At 46.6% G+C, this 21,078-nt stretch overlaps 1 protein-coding gene across 1 annotated transcript in view; it reads right to left on the bottom strand.

Moving 5' to 3' along the window:
- Nucleotides 1-21,078, bottom strand: part of MAP1B (microtubule associated protein 1B) — a 440,549-nt gene that overhangs the window by 349,894 nt on the left and 69,577 nt on the right. The window contains exon 2 of the mRNA XM_085632354.1: nucleotides 5,752-5,853. Coding sequence (XP_085488480.1) covers nucleotides 5,752-5,853 — 102 coding nt within the window. The remainder of the gene's footprint in view (nucleotides 1-5,751; nucleotides 5,854-21,078) is intronic.

The following is a 21,078-nucleotide window of genomic DNA, read 5'->3' on the forward strand; positions in this document are numbered from 1 at the left end:
CCTTTTGGGTCTCTTGCCCTCTCTCAAAACTGGTTCTCCTGCTGACCCTTGTCCTCAGTGAAGCACAGATGGCCATTGCACACACCACCACTGATATACATCCTATCCCTTTCTGGGGCTGCCTGGAAGTCAGGAATGATCACGTTCCTAATGAAAAAACCCAATCTGGAGCAAGCTTAAGAGACAGCCATTGCGCCATTACATTTAGAATCTGGGTGTTTCAAGCATGAGGGATTTAGCACTCTTAGAATCCCCTCTGACTCCTGACAGCTTGATCCTATTTGCTATGTATTTAGGGCCAGATTGTGATGGGCTTTGAGTGTTATGCTATCTATGTTTCTTGGAAAGGAAGAGTTACTGCACCCTTTGCGGCTAGATTTGCTTTCGGGAAGACACAGAAACCTTCCTGGCCTTCGTTGTGGATGAACTTCGCGCTCTCTTTGAGCAGGACGAATAGCTGAATTCATGCTGCTTGATGTCTTCACTGCGTTTCATAAGGCCCACCATTTGATCATTCTTAAAAGGTTAAGAGAAGTGAGTAGATCGGGGATTGTGGAATACTGGTTTAAGAGGAAGAAAAGGTATGAAACAGAGCGATCAGCATATCTATCTAAAGGGGCAGGAAACACAGTTCTGTGAGCCATCTCTCACTCTAAGGAAACCTATCACATTCAACAAAGAACATCTGTTTTACTTCATTTGTAGGAATCTTACTCCTTAGCATGAACATATTCTACAAAGAACATCTGTTGTACTTTATCTGTAGGAATCTTATTCCTTAGCATTAAAAGATTCAACAGCAAACATCTGTTTAACTTGTTGAAAAAGTACATTTTTATAGGCACCTAGAAAACCTACATTCTCTTTGCTTTAAAGTGTTACACTTTAGAGCCATTTGTAAGGTCAAATGCACCTTACTATTTGGAAAGTATACATCTGACCGATTTACAATAGGTAAAATTATCTTTAAATGCTCTTTTCATATTTATTTTTGTACTAATATCTTGTTTATTATTGAGTTGTATAGTGCTCAGACATTCTGGAGGCATCTTCAGGGCACTAATAAGAACAGAACAAGATCCCAAACCTCTGAGCTCTCTGCATGTATCACATAGATCAAAATAGGCTTTGAAAATAGGTTCCATGCATATATAATATACCACACTGCAAAGTGTTTACCTGTGACAAGACTGCAAAGGAGGTATGATGAGGTGGTGAGATCCTTCCCTACGGTGAAGCGACATAGTTGCACCTTGTCTACGCTAATCTTTCCCTCATCTATTTGTTTCCCGCTCTCTGGGCTTGAGTTTCCGGTGCAGGGTGGTCAGCACTGTAACAAGTGAATAAATAGGTGGTTCATGGTTCTGGAGTCTGAGAGTGCTTGCTTATTCCTGGGTCCTTTGCATGAACTACCACCCAAGTTGTCAAGGCATCCTGTGGGACACGCTTGGTATCTGCAGACGTTGTTTTTATCACCTCGGCCCTCCAGTATTGAAAGAAGTGTTACAAACTGGGGTGCAGTGTGACAGGCCTTGGGGGGCTCGTAAGGCAGTATTTCCTCTAAAGTATATTTAGACAAGCGTCTCATTGGCTTGAAAGCTGCTCACCTACAAGGCATAAGTGGGTCCCAACTTGTACCAGATCTGCCACTGACCTACTTCATCAAATAGACGAGCAACCCAGTATCACATGGAGACATTCCCTGATCACAAGAGGCAGTGGGTACAAGCTCTCTGCACCCACAATGGACCGCGACTTTGGGTGCTCTTTATTCAGAAGGCTTGGGAGTCATGTAGTAGGTAAGCTAGCCTGATTCGATCATCTGCGGACGCGCTGATCAATAAATCCATATTGGCCGATGGTATAACGACCATGCGCATCTCTACTGATGTACAAGGTCTTTCTACAGTGTTCCTCCCACGATTCGGGGTGGCTGAAGTGTGGTCCGGCATCCCAGGGCTGGGTAGGGTGTGACTGGATAGCTACGCCTGGTGTTTCATAAGCCCTCTCCTGCTCTTCTAATTGAGGCATGAAGTTGAGGTTTTCATACATGTCTGTTAGTGGTTATAATTTAAATGTGCATTTTTCACTCCTAAATTTAAGTGCACGATTTATTTATGCTTGTTGCAGCTATGTACAGACTGCTTACTCCAGGATTCCAGCAGTTTCAAGCACACCCCACTTTAACTAAGGGTGAAAGTACTATATCTCCGGGTTTAGAAAAAGCAGATGTTTTAATTAAACTTCTAGTCTCTTGTTGTGATATCATTTGCCCTCCTCCTTTCCTTGTGGATTCAAAACTTTAGTATTTGAAATTGTTAGGCCTATTTTAATATTTTGCCAAATTCAATCATCGAATGACTATTTTTAATTTTAGAATTCACCTGCATATCAAATGATGTGGTTTCCCATTGCCATCGACACCAGTATAGAAATCCTTGCGCACTGGCAGTGATAAAGGCTCAATATCCAAGCACATCGTATGCAGCCCAATTCAAATAATGTCCGAAATGTGCTCCGTAAGGTTTATGTGTGCACCTGGAGGAAGTTTCTGACTCTTCAGTAATTCACAAAAAAGCTAGGATTAAGCCAGGAGATCAGGGATAGTCACAGATTCCCAGGAGTGTTCACTAACACGCATAACCATTTCGGCATCCAGAAATATAGCATGGTGGACGTCTCCATATAGGTAAATGGCACAGTGAAGTGTGTTTGCACTTTAATTTCGTTTTCCTTTTTCATAGTTGGGAACAATATGTATCCACATAGGAACCCCTTGACCTAGAACTCCATCAATGTTGGTAGTGATCCACGATCCCTCGTCACTCCCACCTTGAAAACATATGCACTTGAGCCATTAATAGGAGTAAATGTAAGAGTCTTTGCTGATCCATACTCACAAATGTGAGAGTTTGTGGGTGTTCTCCAGCTTTTGTTAGTGAATCCAACCAAAACACCTTCAACCTCACCCTTCGTTGCAAATTTACTCACACGTAAATTACGCAAAGCGCTTACTTCACTGGCCTGTGTTGCTGGTTTACTCACACAGAAATTCCACCCAGGAAAACCCACAACCCCGATCCTTGTTGCAAATTTGCTCACAGGGAAATTTCAGTGTACTGGTAGAATTTCTCTGCGGGCACATTCTGTTTGCCATAATACTCAGGTCCGTGAAACTGGAGTGAGGTTTTGCGCTCGCCAATTCTATTTTTTGGTCACCTGGGATGAACTTGGGTGCACAAACGGGTCAAGAATCCGGATCATGCTATGTGCATGAATAGCTTTACCCTTTGCACGTGGGAAACGAGTGTGCTTCGTCACTAATGTAGCTGACCCGAAAACAAAAATCTGCCAAACTTCAAAGTTTGCAAAAGTTAGGCAATCTTTCTACCTGCCCCGGCCCTTCCAGTCGGGAAACTTCGGGGCTGTGTTAAAATGTTTTAAGTGGGAATTTTCATGACTTTCACATGTCTGCCAGGACCTGCGCGTGTATAAATGCTCCGCCATTTTGTACGGATGTGCGCCTTCTGAGAGAGCTGTCTGCGTCACCAGAGCAAAGGGTTTCATTATCTTGCATTACAATAATTCAGACCTCTTGTCCTCTATGCAAATAGCGCAAACTTTGATATAATCATACAATTTTTGTTTTCGATGCTGATTACTCTTCTTGGCAAGATATGCTGTTGGTCTAGATAGGAGTGCATTATTTTTATAAGTCAATACATGTATTTGTGCTGAGCGTCTTTGAATGCTGACTGCAGGCACCAGAGAGGCACTGGGCAGGAAGATACTCCATAGGAAGGTGTTCTGCGTGGGGTACGCCACGGAAGGGAACTCCTTGTGCGGTATTCCATAGGGACATTCCATTACGAGTGTCGCAACTGGGCTACTCTACTGAAAGAAGTCAATAGAGAGGTACTGCTCCGGGACCTACAACACAGAGACGTACTCCACAGGCAGGAGGTGCCCCGGAGAAGTATTCCACAGGGAGGTACACCACGGCGAGTATCAAAAGAGAGGTACCATTGGTACCATCTGGAACAACCTTCCACCAGATATACGTAGAATCCCCTCTTTTACCACCTTCAAAAAAGAGGAAAAATTATTTCTAATGAACAAATTAACATTCTAAATATTTAACACCTTGTTGCCTATCTGCCACCAATTATATCAAAACACCAATGTCTACCACTTTTGTATTACATGCGATTTCCGACTGTATATATAACTTGTGAGAATTATGTACTGTAAAGCGCTCTGATACCCCCGTGGGTCATGTTCGCGCTATATAAAACTTTATAAATAAATAAATAAAATAGCAGTTTATAGTGAACAAGAGGGCGAACCAACCAGAGGAGGAAAGGACGATCAAAGGGTAGTAAAAAAGATTTTCTAGTCCTGCCCAGGTGAGCACATGATAGAAGAGAGGCAGAACTGGAAGGCAGCGGGTGGTCCACAACGTGAAGTATAGAAGACAGAACTGCTCGAATGGGCGAGTAGCGAGGGCAGGATACTCTTGAGGGAGGCTCAGAGGGGCGTAGGGAACATGGACAAAGCCAGAGCCTGGGGTATGCTAGTGGACGACTTGGCCAACCCGGAGTCGGACTCACGAGCGGGTTCCCTTGTAGAATCCCCGAGATGATTTGAAAGTCCCATGGTTAATGGTTCGGTCCCAGATACCACTCTTTATGACACACACAAACCACGCAGATGTGGTCCATGGCAGAGGGGCGCCCCTAGCCCCGATCCCAGTTATTAGGAGGCATACCCTGATCCTTTTCCCATATGCCAACTGGACTGTCATTTGGGAATGACCCGCAGGGGTGGGGGGAGTTGGAGGGGCGGGAGGTGGGACTGTTTGGTTGACTGTTTTTTGTTGTTGTTTTTTTGTAATCATTGGCACAGATTTGGCTGTATACTATACTGAGGTCTCACAAGCTGTACTCAAACGTGTTAATACTGCTGAGTGTATTGTATGCATCTAAAAACCCAATAAAATCTGTTAAAAAAAATATATATATATAGAAGAGAGGCAGAAGAAAGCGTTTGTGAAGGGGTTGGGTGTGAAAGGCGCCCTGCTGAGGATGGCTGCCGACAACGTTCAAGTGGTGCAGGGCTCTAGCATTCCCTATGAGCGAGCGCATTGTTAGGTGGTGAGCCGCCTTGGAGAATAGCGTGAGAACCTCACGTTGAGTTCCTCATTCCTTACAAGCCATTGCATGCCTTTTACGTCTTGGAGATCAATGACCACATTCACTAAAATCAATGCTTAATTCATCACGGTGAGCTCTACTGAATCATCTGGCATCCATTCCTGTCTAGGGTCCCTGGAGCACTGAAGCAGAGTGCTGGAAACAGAAGCCAGCAGCATCCTGGGGAGGTTGGAGGTCAGATCCCTCAGCTTTTAAAAGTCTCAAAGCTGCAATGAGGATCCGCTGACCCAGAAATGCTGTTACAAGTTGAACTTTTCATTCTTAGACACTGGGCTGGATAAACATTTTGTAGATTCAGCACTAGACATTTTATTTTCTTTGCCACACCAGAAGGCAAAATGTGGCTAAAAGCTTCCACAATAGTCACCAGTAGACATCGGGTCTCTTCACATTCCAAACCCGATAGAATTTTGCCTAACTTCTTTGAGTCACAGCATTAAAACAAGCGCAAACCCCCCTCCTCCACTCTCTGGTCCGCATTATTACTTATGGAGCATCTCTTTGTCTGACAACTTTAGAAGCAGAAAAAATCTCTTACCTCGAACATCAGGAGAAAATCGAGCTGAGTGGCGAGATACAAACAGCTTGAGTTCTTGATCGAGATTACATTCAATCAGGTTTGTGTCCCAAGTGCGGATTCCTACAAAACAAAACATGCAGAAATCAGTCACATTTGGATTCATTAGCAGCCTTAAAACAGAAGTGATAATTATACATTGAAACAGAGTTGGCTAAGAACCTCTCAACAAAGACAAGCTGTTTACCTCACTTCCACAGGACTACCTTGGCGCCCCCTCTTTGCCAGCATTATCTACGAGACCAGCTGCATCCTCTTCAAGGCTGTCAGAAATGACACCCCAAAAATCCTGGCCTAGTATCTAACATCCACAGCTGGGCAGCTCCAGACCAGGGGTCAGGACCAGGGTTGGATTGGGATAAAAAAGAGGCCTGGGCACACTAAAAACAAGCATTGGCATAGCAAATAGGTCTCGCCTTTGGGACCTTATAAGTGTTTAGCCATGCAACAGTTGCATAACTAAATACTTATAAGGTCCCAAAAGCGAGACCTATTGGCTATCCCAAGCGGCCGCGAAAGTAAAAGTAATCGCGGTCAAGCGCGACGCGCGCACCCGCGCACATGCACTGTAGCTCTAGGCTGGCCTGGTAGCACTTTTTGGAGCCCTCTCAAAATGTCTCGCCAGACCAGCGCATGCGCTGGGTCAGGCGAGACCTAAAAAAAGTGGCCCGCATTTGCATATTGCCTTTCCGCAAAACACTGCTTCAGCTGAGTTTTATGAAAAGAAAGTGGGGGGGTGAGGGGGTCTCTGACAGAGGCATCTTTTCTTAACTTCACTTAGATTAAAAAAAATGCACTGATTAGTTCACGCTGGTGAAACACACCTGAAAACAAGTAATGCCACTTCTGCTCAGGCCCCTACCCCTGCTCAATATGCATACATTAATAGGCCAGCCCAGCGAGAGAAAGGGAGTGACACCTCTGCCCCGCTGGTAAAACAGATTTAATGGACGCCCATCTGCCCCCAGAAAGGCCACTCGGGCACCCACTGGGCCGCTGGCAGCATCTGACACCACAGACAGTGCCCAAATCGGCCCCTTAGGCTGCCCAAAAAAACAGCCTTCAGCTGGAACTCGGATACCGGCTCCTCGGCCATTGCCCGAGTGCCCTCCTTACCAATCCGACCCTGGTCAGGACATCACCAGACTGGAGATGAAAATGGGCAAGAAAGAAAAAAACTGAAGGCAAGCCCTGTTCTGTTTCTGCTCCCAAGGTATGGAACAGCATCCCAACTGACATCAGAACTGCTCCAACTCTCCTGAGATCCAGGAAGGCCGCTCTCTTCCAGGAACCCAAGAGGAGCGCATCAGTAACCTCCCTCCTCAGTGATCTTGAATAGAAACCTGGGGCTCTCATCCTTGTTCAGCGCTTCAGTGCTTCACAGCCAGGTTTGCACTATATAAATAGATCAACCGACATACATTGTATAATACACACAGTGATGCAACTTTGGGCTTGGAGGTCATTTTGTCCAGATGCAAAACACCTCGCCAATATTTCCTCTGAACATCAGCTGGCTTCCTTAGACCCATCTCATTTTAATAATTTAGTAATTTTACAAATAACTCTTCTTGCTGCTAACGTTTTAAAGATTTTTAAAAATATGTTTCAAAGGTAACATTAATAGCCTGCTTGCCAATCGCCCAGTACTTTTAAAGTCTTGGTTGCTATCTTAAAATTTCCTTGAAACAAATTGATGGGCATGATGTGGGTCAACTGGGGTAGCTGTGTTTTCACAGAAAAAGTTCTATTACAAGTTGCCATTTGTAACAGCGCCAATGCACATGGTTTCAAGCCAGTGACTCTGAGCTGCCCTCATAGCCACTGAATGCCCTGGGTGGGACTCTAGGAAAGGAAGATACAGCCAGTATCATTGCAGGCTCGCGTCCCGACCCATGCTGGAAAGCGTACTGCAGTCGGGCTTATCTTAAGTGCTAAGGATACCAGAGAAAACCAGTGGTGAGGAACATTAAAAACAGCTGGTGACGGAAGCAAATGATACATCTGATAGTATTTCATTAGAATTGTGTAATCTTGTAGGGCAGCATGGGAATCGGGAATTTTACTCCTCCCTCTCAGGCCTGCTCTACTCAGCGCCTGGATACTCTCACGGGTGGCTAGCCATGCTCTACAAATTCACATAACATACCACATGTATCCTATGTTCACACAAAGACCAGGGCTTTCGACTGTGCTTGATATGTTAGTAGAGCGCTCTCAGAGTTAGCGCTGGAGATTCTTTCTGGATACCTGAGACTAGTCAGATAAACCAGACTGCAGAGTCCTGGACTATCAGCAGATGCTCTAGTGCTGTTGAAGGTAGAGCTGGAATTTAAAAACGTTTCTTACGTGTGGGCAGTGGAAGGATACAAGTCAGCCAATCAAAAGGATCGTAAAGTGGCTATCCTCCAAGGGAGGGACAGACACATGAAGAGGAAGGCAGGGCATTGAGTAAGAAGCATGCAAGCGAGAGTGAAAATAAAGATAATTAATGTTAAACAATACGTGGGCTGTACGTCCACTCAAGGCTCACAAGAGATCTATCACAACCAGCAGTGTGCGCTGTGTTGTAGACTTGACCTGAAAGGTACACACAACCTAAAAATGGAGGAGGACGAAAACTGGCAAGGGCAGCATATAGACGTGTAGGATTAGAAGTTTGAACAGAGAGCGGCACCAGGCTGGGCACGTGGAACCAGGCGGGAGCCGCCCTCACAGGCCAGGCATCGCGGATACAAGAAACAAGAGAGTGATCCAAAACCCAGTTGGCGCTAAGACAGATCGATAGAGGGACACGAAGTATTCACCCATAAAAGAAAATAATGTGCATCCGACTGGATGTTGGGGGGTTGACAGTCACATAAGATCAAATGGACATGACGTCACCCACTACCTCCCAGGTTAAGAAAGAAAGAATAAATAACTGTGCTCTGGGAAAGTTGATTGAGGGGCAAGAAACTGTCAGTCTTGTTTCCCTTTTACAATTACATACATGCAAAGGAAATGCACTGCCCTAGTACTGTGTGTTTTTTAAGAACTCTTATCACGCTGGTAGTTTCTCTTATCAGAGTAGCTTGGGTTTTATGTGCTACAAAGGTAGGTATTAAAACACGCCATGTAGTGAAGTCGAGCCATGTTTCTGCCCCGAGACGGTTCCTTCATGTGATAATGGCCGCATCAGAGCCTTTCTACATCAAACATGGATTGTGGAAGACTATTTGAGTGCATTACATGACATGTACCCTTTATCAGGCCCTCTAATGAGCACTTTTCACATCAAGAGTTCTATGTTTCAAGTAGGTCTTTCATATTTCATGAACACTCTTCTTGTCCAATTACCATTTCTTTGTGTCAGCTTCTGAAATAAAACAATTGCCACAAATCTCACAGAACAGATTCCATTTTCAGTATAGACAATGCAATTATTTTTAATGACGGTATCAAAAAATGCATCTAGGTCTTTGGACAGTATCCTTCCACACAGATTTCTTTAAACAAAGTATAGCTACATATTAGAGGATTTCGAGTTGCCAAGACAGCAGTCACCCTTTTTTAATTAATTTGTTACCTGATGTAAAGGTTCTGGAATAATTACAAAACCCTGATGTTGGCTGAATTTCATCGTTGCTGTAAAACCGCCAGCGGTATGTGGTCAAACCAATATATCGGCATAGTATAAAGAAAATATTGATTCAACCTGGGAAGAGATTGAAGCCTACAACAAGCTTAACCTCCTTTGGTAGGGACTAAGAACACGGAGTGCACATTTTATTTATTATAAATAAACGGTGGTATAGATAAAACTAGGGGTGGGCATAAAACGCGTAATTCTATTTAGCATAATCAAGCAGAATTACTGGCGAATTCCACGAGATTCAGTGTAATTATGTGAGAAGTGTAATTCTGTGTTTAGAGCTATTTTGTAGGGCAAAAATGCCCCCTCGCATCCAAAATAGACAAAAGGAGGCCTTTTGTGATAAGAAATAGCACAAAATGCAACAGAACTCGAATAGCAATCAGCCGCTCGTACTCGCTAAATGTGTTCTTGGGGCAGGATTTTATCCCTATTTACTCTCTGCATTTAGTGATATTTTCTTAGTGCAAAATGCACTCTTACATGAAGAATGTACACAACTATGCACTTTGTGTTAAGAAATATTGCTTACTGCAGCAGAACATGAATGAATAGCGAGCGGCCGCTTGCGTACACTAAATGTGCTCTCGTTGTGAGATTTGTCCACCCAAATGATTTGAATTACATGAGCAGGGGTAATCGCGTTATTATCAGTAATTCTGTGTTACATTCTGCATAAACGAGTAACGCGAAATTACTCCAATTACTTGGAGGTAAAGGAAATTATATCCAGGCCTATTTAAAATACAGGAGGACAGATATTTGTTCTCTTAAAACATTGACATCATTCCAATCCCAAATCTATAATGTTTTCATGCGGTCCTTTAAACAGTTTAAGAGACAGCCACACCCTCCATTGAGGCTACAATAACGAGTACCAAATCCTTCAGGAACCTAAAAATGGGATGTAAATATTACTATACGGTTTATAAATTGACAGATATGGGAAGTGCTGTATTGAGAGATTTTCCCAATATCACGCAAAGTGTCAAGCGGTGAAGCCAAAATTTTAACGTAGATTTCCTGCACCCTACAGAACCGATTTCCTCTCTAAGGACAAAATTAGAAAACCAGTTTGGGTAATCAGAAAATTTGCCAAGAATATACATAAAAATGTGTGTGCTTTATAGATTTTCAACCATTTTGTTACTGCCCACATTTACCTCTGTAGGTGACCTGAAGTGCAGACAACTCCAAAGAATATGAATGTCGAAATGTGTATTTGTATGTTTCACCTGCCCATTTTTGTATTTGGAACACCAACAAAATATTTGGCCGTTTCCCAAAAATGACAACCACATTTCTACAGACACATCAGCCATTTTCAAGACTACAGTTAGATGTGTAAGTAGAGTGGAAACAATATTGGGAATGTTTGTTAGTACCCACAAAGTTACAGCTTTGAGGGTGTCCACTACATTGCCCACAGCCACATTTCTGCATCTTCACTTGGAAGACCCATATGCCACCCTCACCTTACACTTACAGCTGTAGAACATCTGGCACACTTGTGCATTTTTTCCAGCTTAGTTTTCATCCTCCAGCATAACATTTTACAGATCTTGATTATATGAATTCAAAAGTGCGGCCATTAATTATTCACAATGAAATTGCCTTTTATGTTCTGCATAATTTGCAGATAAAAAAAAACATACTAGCTCAGCATCTAGTATGTACCTATCACATCTGTCATTCCATTTTGTACAATAAATTAGAACAAATTCTTCTTTTTGTCCAGCAGCAGTGGCCCATTCCGGTAAAAGCGTGGGGCGGTGGGGCAGACTTGGGTGGGGATTCGACAGACAACAATGAGGGAAAATTAAATAAATAATTAATTTTCCCTCGTCGTCCACTGGCGATATCCCCCTCCAACCAGGCCCCACCACTCTTACCTGCACGGGTCGCTGCTGTTGCCCAGACAGTATTAGCACTAGATGGAGTATGGCTGGGCTCTTGTCCGCAGCATCAAGGCAGAGGAACATCACCCCACTGCTTTTTTGCTGTGAAGCAAAGGGAAAATAAATTGATAATAACTTGTGTTATATATGCCCAGGCCTCCAGTCAGCATCTGAGCGCCGAAACACGGCACACAGACCAATCAGAACACTGCTAAGGCAGCATTGTAATTGGCTGACTGGGAGCCTGAGTGTGCTTCCTGTTGAGGCTAAACGAGGGAGGACTACGGAGGAGAGACGCGGTGAAGAAGCGGCGAGAAGGCGTGTTTTTATTGAATTTTTTAAACCCGCTTCCCCCGTGTCCGCCCCGTCCTGCCCCTGCCCCCCTACCTCTGGTCTGTGCCACCTGCTGCTTCACAGCAAACATCCTTATATATTTAAGCAAAGTCATGTTACGCCACACTGCATATTTTGAGATGCTTTTCAGAATAGTTGTGGTGTCAAGAGGGTACGCAGAGTAAAGTCAAATCTCAAATATTGTACTTCTGTTTTTAAGATCTGATGTGTGAAATCTTAAAGTGCTTCCAAGCTAGACACTTACATTATGCTCATGTAATGCAAAATGTTGTTCTGCAATGCTTTCATACCGGTTAGTGATGCTTCTAGAAGCCCATAATGTGGACACAGAAAAAAGAATAACAGAAGACCAGTTCTAAAACATAATTGGGATACACAGAATATAAGAGATGTCTTTTATTACATGAAGTCTGCAAATGTAAGATTCTTTTCTGCTGAGCGCAGGATTGTATATTGCACGACTGTATGCTTTATAAAATATATGTTACTCTACAAGCTAGAAGGGACAATAGTAATAAAATGTTGACCATACGCTTCCATGAAAGATTAAATGATTGTTACTGATTCATATTTTAATAGGCCTGGATGAAATTTCAATTACGCAGAAGTAATAGACGTAATTTTCGAAATTTCGCCTTACGCTTATTACACAAAACTCCCACAATTACGCTATTGCCACAGAATTTGCTGCATAAAGCTGTATAATTTGCCTATACCCTTCCGCATGAATTGGTCCTTCACCCCTGCATAATTCCAGCGGCCATGTCTGCAAATAATGGCCTTTCATCTGCACTCGCAGGTGAGACTTTTTGCACATCTAAGTGGCACTTAGGTGCTGTAAATTGTTGTGGCTTGGGCCTGTGAGGTTAACAAAAGCATTTTCAAAACTTTAATTAACTTACAGTCCCTGCTTGAAACTTCTTACATTCAAATACACTCACACTGTTATTATGATGCCTCTTTAATTTGGAAAGAAATGTATGTCCAGTCCAGTTATGCAAAAAGAGGACTTCAGCACGTAATACATGTTTAAAGCCTTCTGATTCGGACAGGTACATGGGCTGAATCACAGGAGGTGAAGTCATTTACCCCATATCACAGCATGGGGTGAAGTGGCAAATCCAGTATTGCAGCCCACGTTTCTAGATTTGTAATGCTAGATTTTATTCTCCCCCTAAATGTGCAATAAAGCCACTGCCCCTTGGTGTAATGCAATGAATGCAAAATAATGCGGGCATTCATTTCATTACAGTTTATCATTTAAAAAACATCAGCGCTGACTCACAAGTTATTAGAAATCAGAAATCAGTTCAAATTATTTATATTTGAAAATAGGGGTCAATATGGGAGCTGAATATCCAGCACTAGGTTCTCTATATTGTGCTAGTTACCTCTCTGACACTGGTACATTAAATTAATGCAAAAACTAAAAGTATATTTGAAGCACCCCAAGATAGGATTTAACAAATTAAATTAAACTGCAGTTAATTTTGAAGCCGGAATTGATCCGTTCAGTTTCAAAATGGAATGTGCCTACAGTATTTACAAGATAGCAAACATAAAGAAGATAAAAACTATTATTTGACTTGTAACACAATGGGTTTAGTTTTTGTAGATGCTTCAGCCAACATGAGTTTGCAACTCGTTGTCACCTTTCCAAGGTTGTTGGTTGAACAACAGCCTTCTAAGGAGTCTCAGTCTGAAACTCAGATGAAAATAGTCATCAAGGCTAATGAGCAATGATTCAAGGAAGTGATATGAATAGTTGGATAAATTATGGGTCTCTGATTTAAATATCATAGAGGCAGCCTTTAAGTAATCTCGAGAAACCCAGTGGCCACTTAAATACCCTCGAAGCTGATCATAGGTCTAGATGGTGCACCCTACTAGACTGTATTCACTGGTCAGTATTAGCTGACAGATAAAGTCACCGGCCTTGATATGAATTCTTCCACATTTGTAAACTTCCAGACAGTTCTTTGCTAGAGCCTAAATCACACAGTGGACCCAGTTCTCCCCCTCCCCTCCACTCCCCTTAGATACACAAATGAGCCTCGGGTGCTCCTCCTCTCTGTACTCAGCTGCAGGCAGTGCTTAATTTTAGCCAGTGGTTTCCGGTGCTCGGCACCGGTACTTAATTGTCAACACCGGCGCTTGTGACAGTCTGCTACAAGGTGGCGCTGTCTCGCTAATTTAGAGATGACCACAGCAACAGTTAATTATTAATTCAATATACATTAAAAATGACTATTACCTGCCGCTCAAGCCATTCTTATAGCTTTGGGGGCCTGCAATAGTCCAAATTGTCACACTTGTAGCAGTGTGATGGTTAGTAGTTGTGTTGTTACTATCACTGGCAGCATGGCAGGGGCAATGTGTGGTGCAAGCAGCAGCGGCCTCCTGACGAGAGCCCTGGCACAAATCAAGCTCTGGCTGCAGGCGCCGCTGCATCCGTGTGCAGAAAAAATCCATTGATAGAGAGCAAACTCTAAGGTTCAATGAGATTCAGTGCCCGAACAATGTTCATTTATTGATCACCCATTTTTTAAAATGTGCGTTTAAAAAAGAAATGGATGATTATTAAAGGAGGATTTTTTGACACATAAATCTGTGCCGCCTCATTGAACTGGGAGTGCGCACTCTTTCATTTGGAAAGATGGATGTCTCGCCTCCATATTGGGGGCGAGGCCCTCTTATTAGATATTAAAGCTTCCAGCACCTACACTGGAGCCTTGAGCCGTGCTCCTCAGCTGTACATGTGCCTTTTCCTGGGTTTGCGTACTGTTAATAACACCGAATTAAACTGCCCTTAGCATATTCGGTTCTGGGTGGGACAGTCTAGCACCTGACGGCGTGACTGACACCTGTCAGAAAAGGTGCACAGAGGCCACGTCTTCGACCTGTGCCAGTCACACGCCGCGAGGCTTCCGAGCCGGCGCCATCCGTGCACTCACAGGTTCCATATTGGTTAGACGCGGATCTGCATCCCTGAGCACAGCGGAGGAGCGGCGCCGGCAGTACAGGAGGGAAACCTGTGACCCTCTCCCCTCAGCCCCCTCCTCTGCCGATCGTCCGTTCTCAGGGGGCTCCCACCTGCCGCTCTTAGCGCGGGATAGTGTGAGAACCGCGGAGCTTCGCGGGAAAAACCACACCAGAACCCAGATCAGGCAGCGTGTCAGCAAACCGTATGGTGCGGTCCACACCCCGCCGCCATAATGCACGCGGTGCAGGGGTAGCGCCTAGACACAGGCAGCTGTGGACTAACAGTTGTGTGAGTGAGAGACACTCGTTCGTTAAGGCTTCGGACACTTTCAAGGGTGCTGCTACCCCAGAGGTGTCCAACGAAGAAGGGCCAGGATGTTGTGCCCTCGACTGGTTTTCAGAGCAGTCATATGACATACATTTACATACAAAAAATCTATATGGACGTCACGTACACAATACTGTTCCACAATGGAGTTTGCACAGTTTGTTCAGCATGTCCTGTGCCAGCGTAGAAGAGTTTATGTCTAACATTGTCGTGCTGTTTGAGTTAAGGTTTCTGAGGCGATGGTGACGTTTGACTTGTTGTTCACCAGCTCTCTTCCCTAAAGGGGCCGTGATCGGTTAACGTGATTGAGGATTAGGAGTGCGGCGCTTCGACGTCTCTCATCCAGAGAGGTCATAAGGTCACCGAAGCCTCTGTGACGCAGACAAACTACTAGGACTCTTCTTGGGCCGGCTTGCGCTGGTCCGCGAGAGCCCGGGTCACACCCCGTCTTCAGCATATCCACGAAGGGGGCATGATATTATAGAATTAATCTATAGAAGGTCCTTTTGAACAGACGGTGGTTATCATCAAACACTGTCATTGCCGCTGACCGCGGCCCCCGCAGGGGGCCAATCGGCGGTCGGCGCCTTAGTGCCCCCCGGGGCACCGGTCACCCCTCCACACCACCTCCCACTGGGGAGGGGGGGGGGGCGGGGACGCAGATCGGAGCCCCCCTCCTCGGGCTGGCCGGAAGTGAGGCGCAATGCGTGTCACTTCCTGGCCCTGGTGTGAGGGGGAGGCTATTTAGCCTTCCCACACCCTCCTGGCGACCTCTTTGTCGCCCACCTCTCCACACAGCATCGGTCGTGTCCGTCTCCTCGCTGTGTCCTGGATCTACGCCGCATCGGTCGTCGTCTCGTGCAGATCTATGGTGAGTCTTGCTGCTCCTACTCCGCCCCGGCCCTGTCCCTGGGCAGTACCAGGTTGACGGGGCCCTGTGGCTCGGCTGGCCGTGGGCGGAGGGGGCGCAAGATGTTGGCAGAATTGGAGTAGGGAAGGGCGGCTAGTGAGCATGCCAGGGACGGAAGCTTGGCGGGGTCCATGACGATGGTAGCGAAATTATGTCGCACCCCCCAACACGGGTGTCGTAATGCCACCCCGGCCTGGGTACAACCTTTCCTCCCGCATCGCACAGGGGCCGTAAGGGGTTTTCGTTTCCCTCACCCTCCCCGCACCTCGAGCCAGGCCATGAGGGAGGGTGTGGGGGATGCACGCGCGGAAAGGCAGTGTAGCCTGCGTTCCATCTCCTGCCCCGCGCCTCGAGCTAGGCCACGTGGGGGTGAGCCTGGGCGGCGCACTAGTGGTATTATTGGTAACGGTTACTGGAAGAAAGTCGTATGTTGAAGCCTCAGGCGTGCGGGGGTAGCGCACCCACAAATTACGAGGGCCGACCTTAATGTTCGGACTCTCAGGCGCTAGGCTTGAGGGTGTGGGGCGGCGCGCTCGCTACATCACGATTATTCCTCGCATGTCCCGGGGCCGGGGGGATGCATTTTACAAGGTACGTGGGTGCCGGGCCAATTTTCGAACCTCGGGGTCGTATCCTTACACTAGGCCTAATTCAAAGGAAGTCGCCCGGTTGTGCACCTCACCACCCCCCCCGATTGCGTGGAGGCTAGGCAGTAGGCCGTAGGCCGAGTGTACGGGCTTGCGGCGGCGGCGCCGTCGAAATCTAATCGAATGTACCCGGCAACCGCAAATTACCTGTGAAATGTGTATAGTTTTAGCATGCATACGTAAATATACACTACCAACGGAGCAACGTGTAGCAAGCACTGGTTTGGCAGAGCTGCCGACTGTAGAGCGGGGGTACCGGGTTCACGGCTATATAGCCCCGCAACAGCCATTGATGTTGGGCAACTCACTTAATCTCACCGTGCCTACCGCGAAATGAATGTGCTGTTTTATAACATAACTGGTGCCCGTGTAAAGGGCTCCAATACCTCCTGGTCGAGTTTAGCTTGCTATACCTTGGTGCAGTGGCAGTATTGTGAACGCTGTAATAGTTGCAGCGCTCCAAATACCGTCGGGACGCCCTCGCGCTCAAGAATATCTTGCGCAGAGCCCTTCTTTACCTGCTCCTGACGCTGTAATTTGAACGCGGCCTGGGTAAGCGCTCTAACAATGAAGCAACATTATCTGTACCGTGAGACAGTGACAGTGAGACAGTGGAGCAAACACAAGGAGATGATGGATGCGGCGCTGAAACTTTTCAGACACTCACCCCCAGTCACAGATCTGGGTTGAATCCATCATCATTCTTTAGCTCACTTCTCCACCTCAATTCAGACACAGCTATATGCAAATCAGTCTTGGCTCTGTGATTCATGGGAACAGTCCAGCCCAAACTGCCAAGCCAGGTCTTCCCTGAACCGGAAACAAGCATCCTGGGACCGGTTTTGGGCTAACAGCCCTCATCAGCGAAGGCTAGCTTTAATCGAGTGAGACGAGGGCCTGACTGGGAACCGAAACCGGCCCTGGCAAACTGCTTGGCCGCCCCCCCACCCCGGGGCTGAGGGGGTGCGGCCGAGCTGTTTGAAAGGGCCGGTTTCGGACGATTTTGTTATCGGGGGCCGATATTGCAGGCCCCCGGTTACAAAACGACCCCTCAGGGGCCCAAAACCGGCCCCCACCATGGCAGCCTACCGGGGAAATGCCCAGTGCCCACTACGGCCAGTCCGGCCCTGAGTGAGACCGTGTCTGCTCCAAACATTGCCACTGTAAGCCACACCACAAATGCTCGAGTTTCAGAGACAGTTGAAGAGCTGCGGGCTTCCAATCACTGCTGCGCAAGCTAAAGCCAGGAACGCCCCCTCCTCAGCTCCTCAGCTCCTGAGCTGAGTGGTGACATACAGTAGTTTAATGAAGTACAAACGCCAGAGGTGCAACCAGAGCCAAATTTCGGGAGGGGGGGGGGGGGGGGTGGAGGTTTCATTCTTACAGTCTTACAGTAATAGGCAGAGTGAACAAGAAGTGGATGACACAAATATAGGTACTAATGGCTGTATTTAACATGTCAGTGGTGAGGGCCGAGACTTTCAGGCAACGACAATCTTGCGAGTGATAAAAGAGAAAAAGCAAGTAAGGGTGTGCAGGCTTATTGAGTGCTTGATTTGTAAAATATTAAGTGCCAGGGCTCAGACCAAGAGGCCACTGCAGCTTGTACCATCCATCGCCCCTGTCATCGCTTCCGAAACAACTACTAACCATCTCTCTTGCATGTAAATGCGACAGTTCCGATTATTGCAGGTCCCCAAAGCTAAAGGAATGGCTCTGGAGGCAGGTAGTAGCTATTTTTTATGTATATTGTTTTCCTAAACAACTGTTATACTGCTCATCTTTAAATTACATGAGCAGCGCCACCTTGTGGCAGACTACCCTAAGTGTGGTGACTATTAGGTGCCGGTGCCGAGCACCGAAAACCAATTAAGTGCCGGCGCTCAGCACCGGCTCAAATTAAGCACTTGCTTGTCAGAACTTAGTGCGAGGCCTGAGGCACAACTAAGACTCGTTTCTAAATGGTAATAAAAAGAAAACATGGCACTTGCCACCATCTAGTGATAGAGTAATGTAAGTTGGCTCACTGTGAGGCTTGCTTCCAATTAAAAATGGAGAAGTATATTTTACTGAGGTAACGAGAGATAATGGAAAGTGCGGATCCTGGGGCATAATGCCCTCTCTGCCTGCCCCACCACCTGCCACGGACGTGAGGGTGTGCCACAGTATCAGTATAGAACGGCAAAGGGTGATGAACACTTTAGGAACGGTAAAGCGAAAGATTTTGGGAGTTAATGACTAAACACTCATTACATTCATTAACAGGCCCAGTGTTCAGAAGCAGGTGGTGCAAAGGTACAGTTTATGATCTGGGGCCAGACGCTGGCTTTGGAGAGTGTCAGATTCTGTCTGCTCTTACAGAAGCGCCGACGTTCGATACAAACATAGCTCTGCGCATGCGTGGAGCTATCGCTAGCCAGTAGGGCCCAGGAAACATACGCAATCTTTATATTGTATCTTCTTATCAGCTGATACAAGCACTCTCTATGAGTATTGTTTGTCGACTGAGTGGGATATCGCGATACCAAAGGGGATGATGGACGGAGCGTTAGAGCAAATCAAACACTCATCCCCAGTCAACTGATCTGGGTTTAATCCATCATCATTCTTTAGCTCACTCCACCACCCCAGTTCAGACATGGCTATGTGCAAATCAGTCTGACCCTGTGCCTCATGGGAACAGTCCAGCCCGAACTGCCAAGCCATGTCTTCCCTGGACCGGAAACAAGCATCCTGGGACCGGTTTCGGGTTAATAACCCTCATCAGCCAAGCCATCTTGAATCCAGTGGCAAAATGAGCAAGGGACCCACATCTGGGCATACCCTGCCAATTTAGGGTGAACAAAGCGATACCAAAGGGGATGATGGACAGAGCGTTAGAGCAAATCAAACACTCACCCCCAGTCAACTGATCTCGGTTTAATCCATCATCATTCTTTAGCTCACTCCACCACCCCAGTTCAGACATGGCTATGTGCAAATCAGTCTGACCCTGTGCCTCATGGGAACAGTCCAGCCCGAACTGCCAAGCCATGTCTTCCCTGGACCGGAAACAAGCACCCTGGGACCGGTTTCGGGTTCATAACCCTCATCAGCCAGGCTATCTTGAATCCAGTGGCAAAGTGAGCAAGGGACCCATGTCTGGGCATACCCTGCCAACTTAGGGCGAACAAATCGATACCAAAGGGGATGATGGACAGAGCGTTAGAGCAAATCAAACACTCACCCCCAGTCAACTGATCTGGGTTTAATCCATCATCATTCTTTAGCTCACTCCACCATCCCAGTTCAGACATGGCTATGTGCAAATCAGTCTCACCCTGTGCCTCATGGGAACAGTCCAGCCCGAACTGCCAAGCCATGTCTTCCCTGGACCGGAAACAAGCATCCTGGGACCGGTTTCGGGTTCATAACCCTCATCAGCCAGGCTATCTTGAATCCAGTGGCAAAGTGAGCAAGGGACCCATGTCTGGGCATACCCTGCCAACTTAGGGCGAACAAAGCGATACCAAAGGGGATGATGGACAGAGCGTTAGAGAAAATCAAACACTCACCCCCAGTCAACTGATCTGGGTTTAATCCATCATCCTTCTTTAGCTCACTCCACCATCCCAGTTCAGACATGGCTATGTGCAAATCAGTCTGACCCTGTGCCTCAGGGGAACAGTCCAGCCCGAACTGCCAAGCCATGTCTTCCCTGGACCGGAAACAAGCATCCTGGGACCGGTTTCGGGTTCATAACCCTCATCAGCCAGGCTATCTTGAATCCAGTGGCAAAGTGAGCAAGGGACCCACGTCTGGGCATACCCTGCCAACTTAGGGCGAACAAAGCGATACCAGAGGGGATGATGGACAGAGCGTTACAGCAAATCAAACACTCACCCCCAGTCAACTGATCTGGGTTTAATCCATCATCCTTCTTTAGCTCACTCCACCACCCCAGTTCAGACATGGCTATGTGCAAATCAGTCTGACCCTGTGACTGTGTTTTGCATATGGCCAGGTCTAAACTGGGGTGGCATGGTGAGCAAAAGAATGATGGATTTAACCCAGATCTCTTGACTGGGGGTGAATGTTTTGATTTGTTCTGTATTCCATCCATCAATTGTGTGTCTTTTGCTGAGTAGGATATCGCAGCTCCTCGAAGTACCGCACAGGTACGTACATTTTGAACGATTATTGTGCGAAAACCAACCTTGAACTCTGCATATTATTTACCTTTTAAGAATGGTGGGGCAGAGGAGGAGGAGCCAAGATGGCGACCGGAGCAGACGCTTGAGCGCCCGGCTCCGTCGGCCCTTGGCCTCGGACTATTATCCTGATGCCCATCCTCGCCGATTCTCGAGGTGCAACGTGTGCGAAGACGCGCTGACCGCGCCGCCGCTTTCCCGGAGTCTCAGCCCGCCCGGATGCCGGAGTTCTGGGTGCTCTTGTTCTCTGCACTGGACCCCTGTGCCATTGTGGCCTTTGCCGGCCCCCTGGAAGCTCCGCAGTTACCGGACCCGCTAGCGCAAACCTGAGCCCCGCGGTCCCGA

Source organism: Triturus cristatus, chromosome 2_1 (assembly GCF_964204655.1).
Source record: "Triturus cristatus chromosome 2_1, aTriCri1.1, whole genome shotgun sequence".
NCBI lineage: Eukaryota > Metazoa > Chordata > Amphibia > Caudata > Salamandridae > Triturus > Triturus cristatus.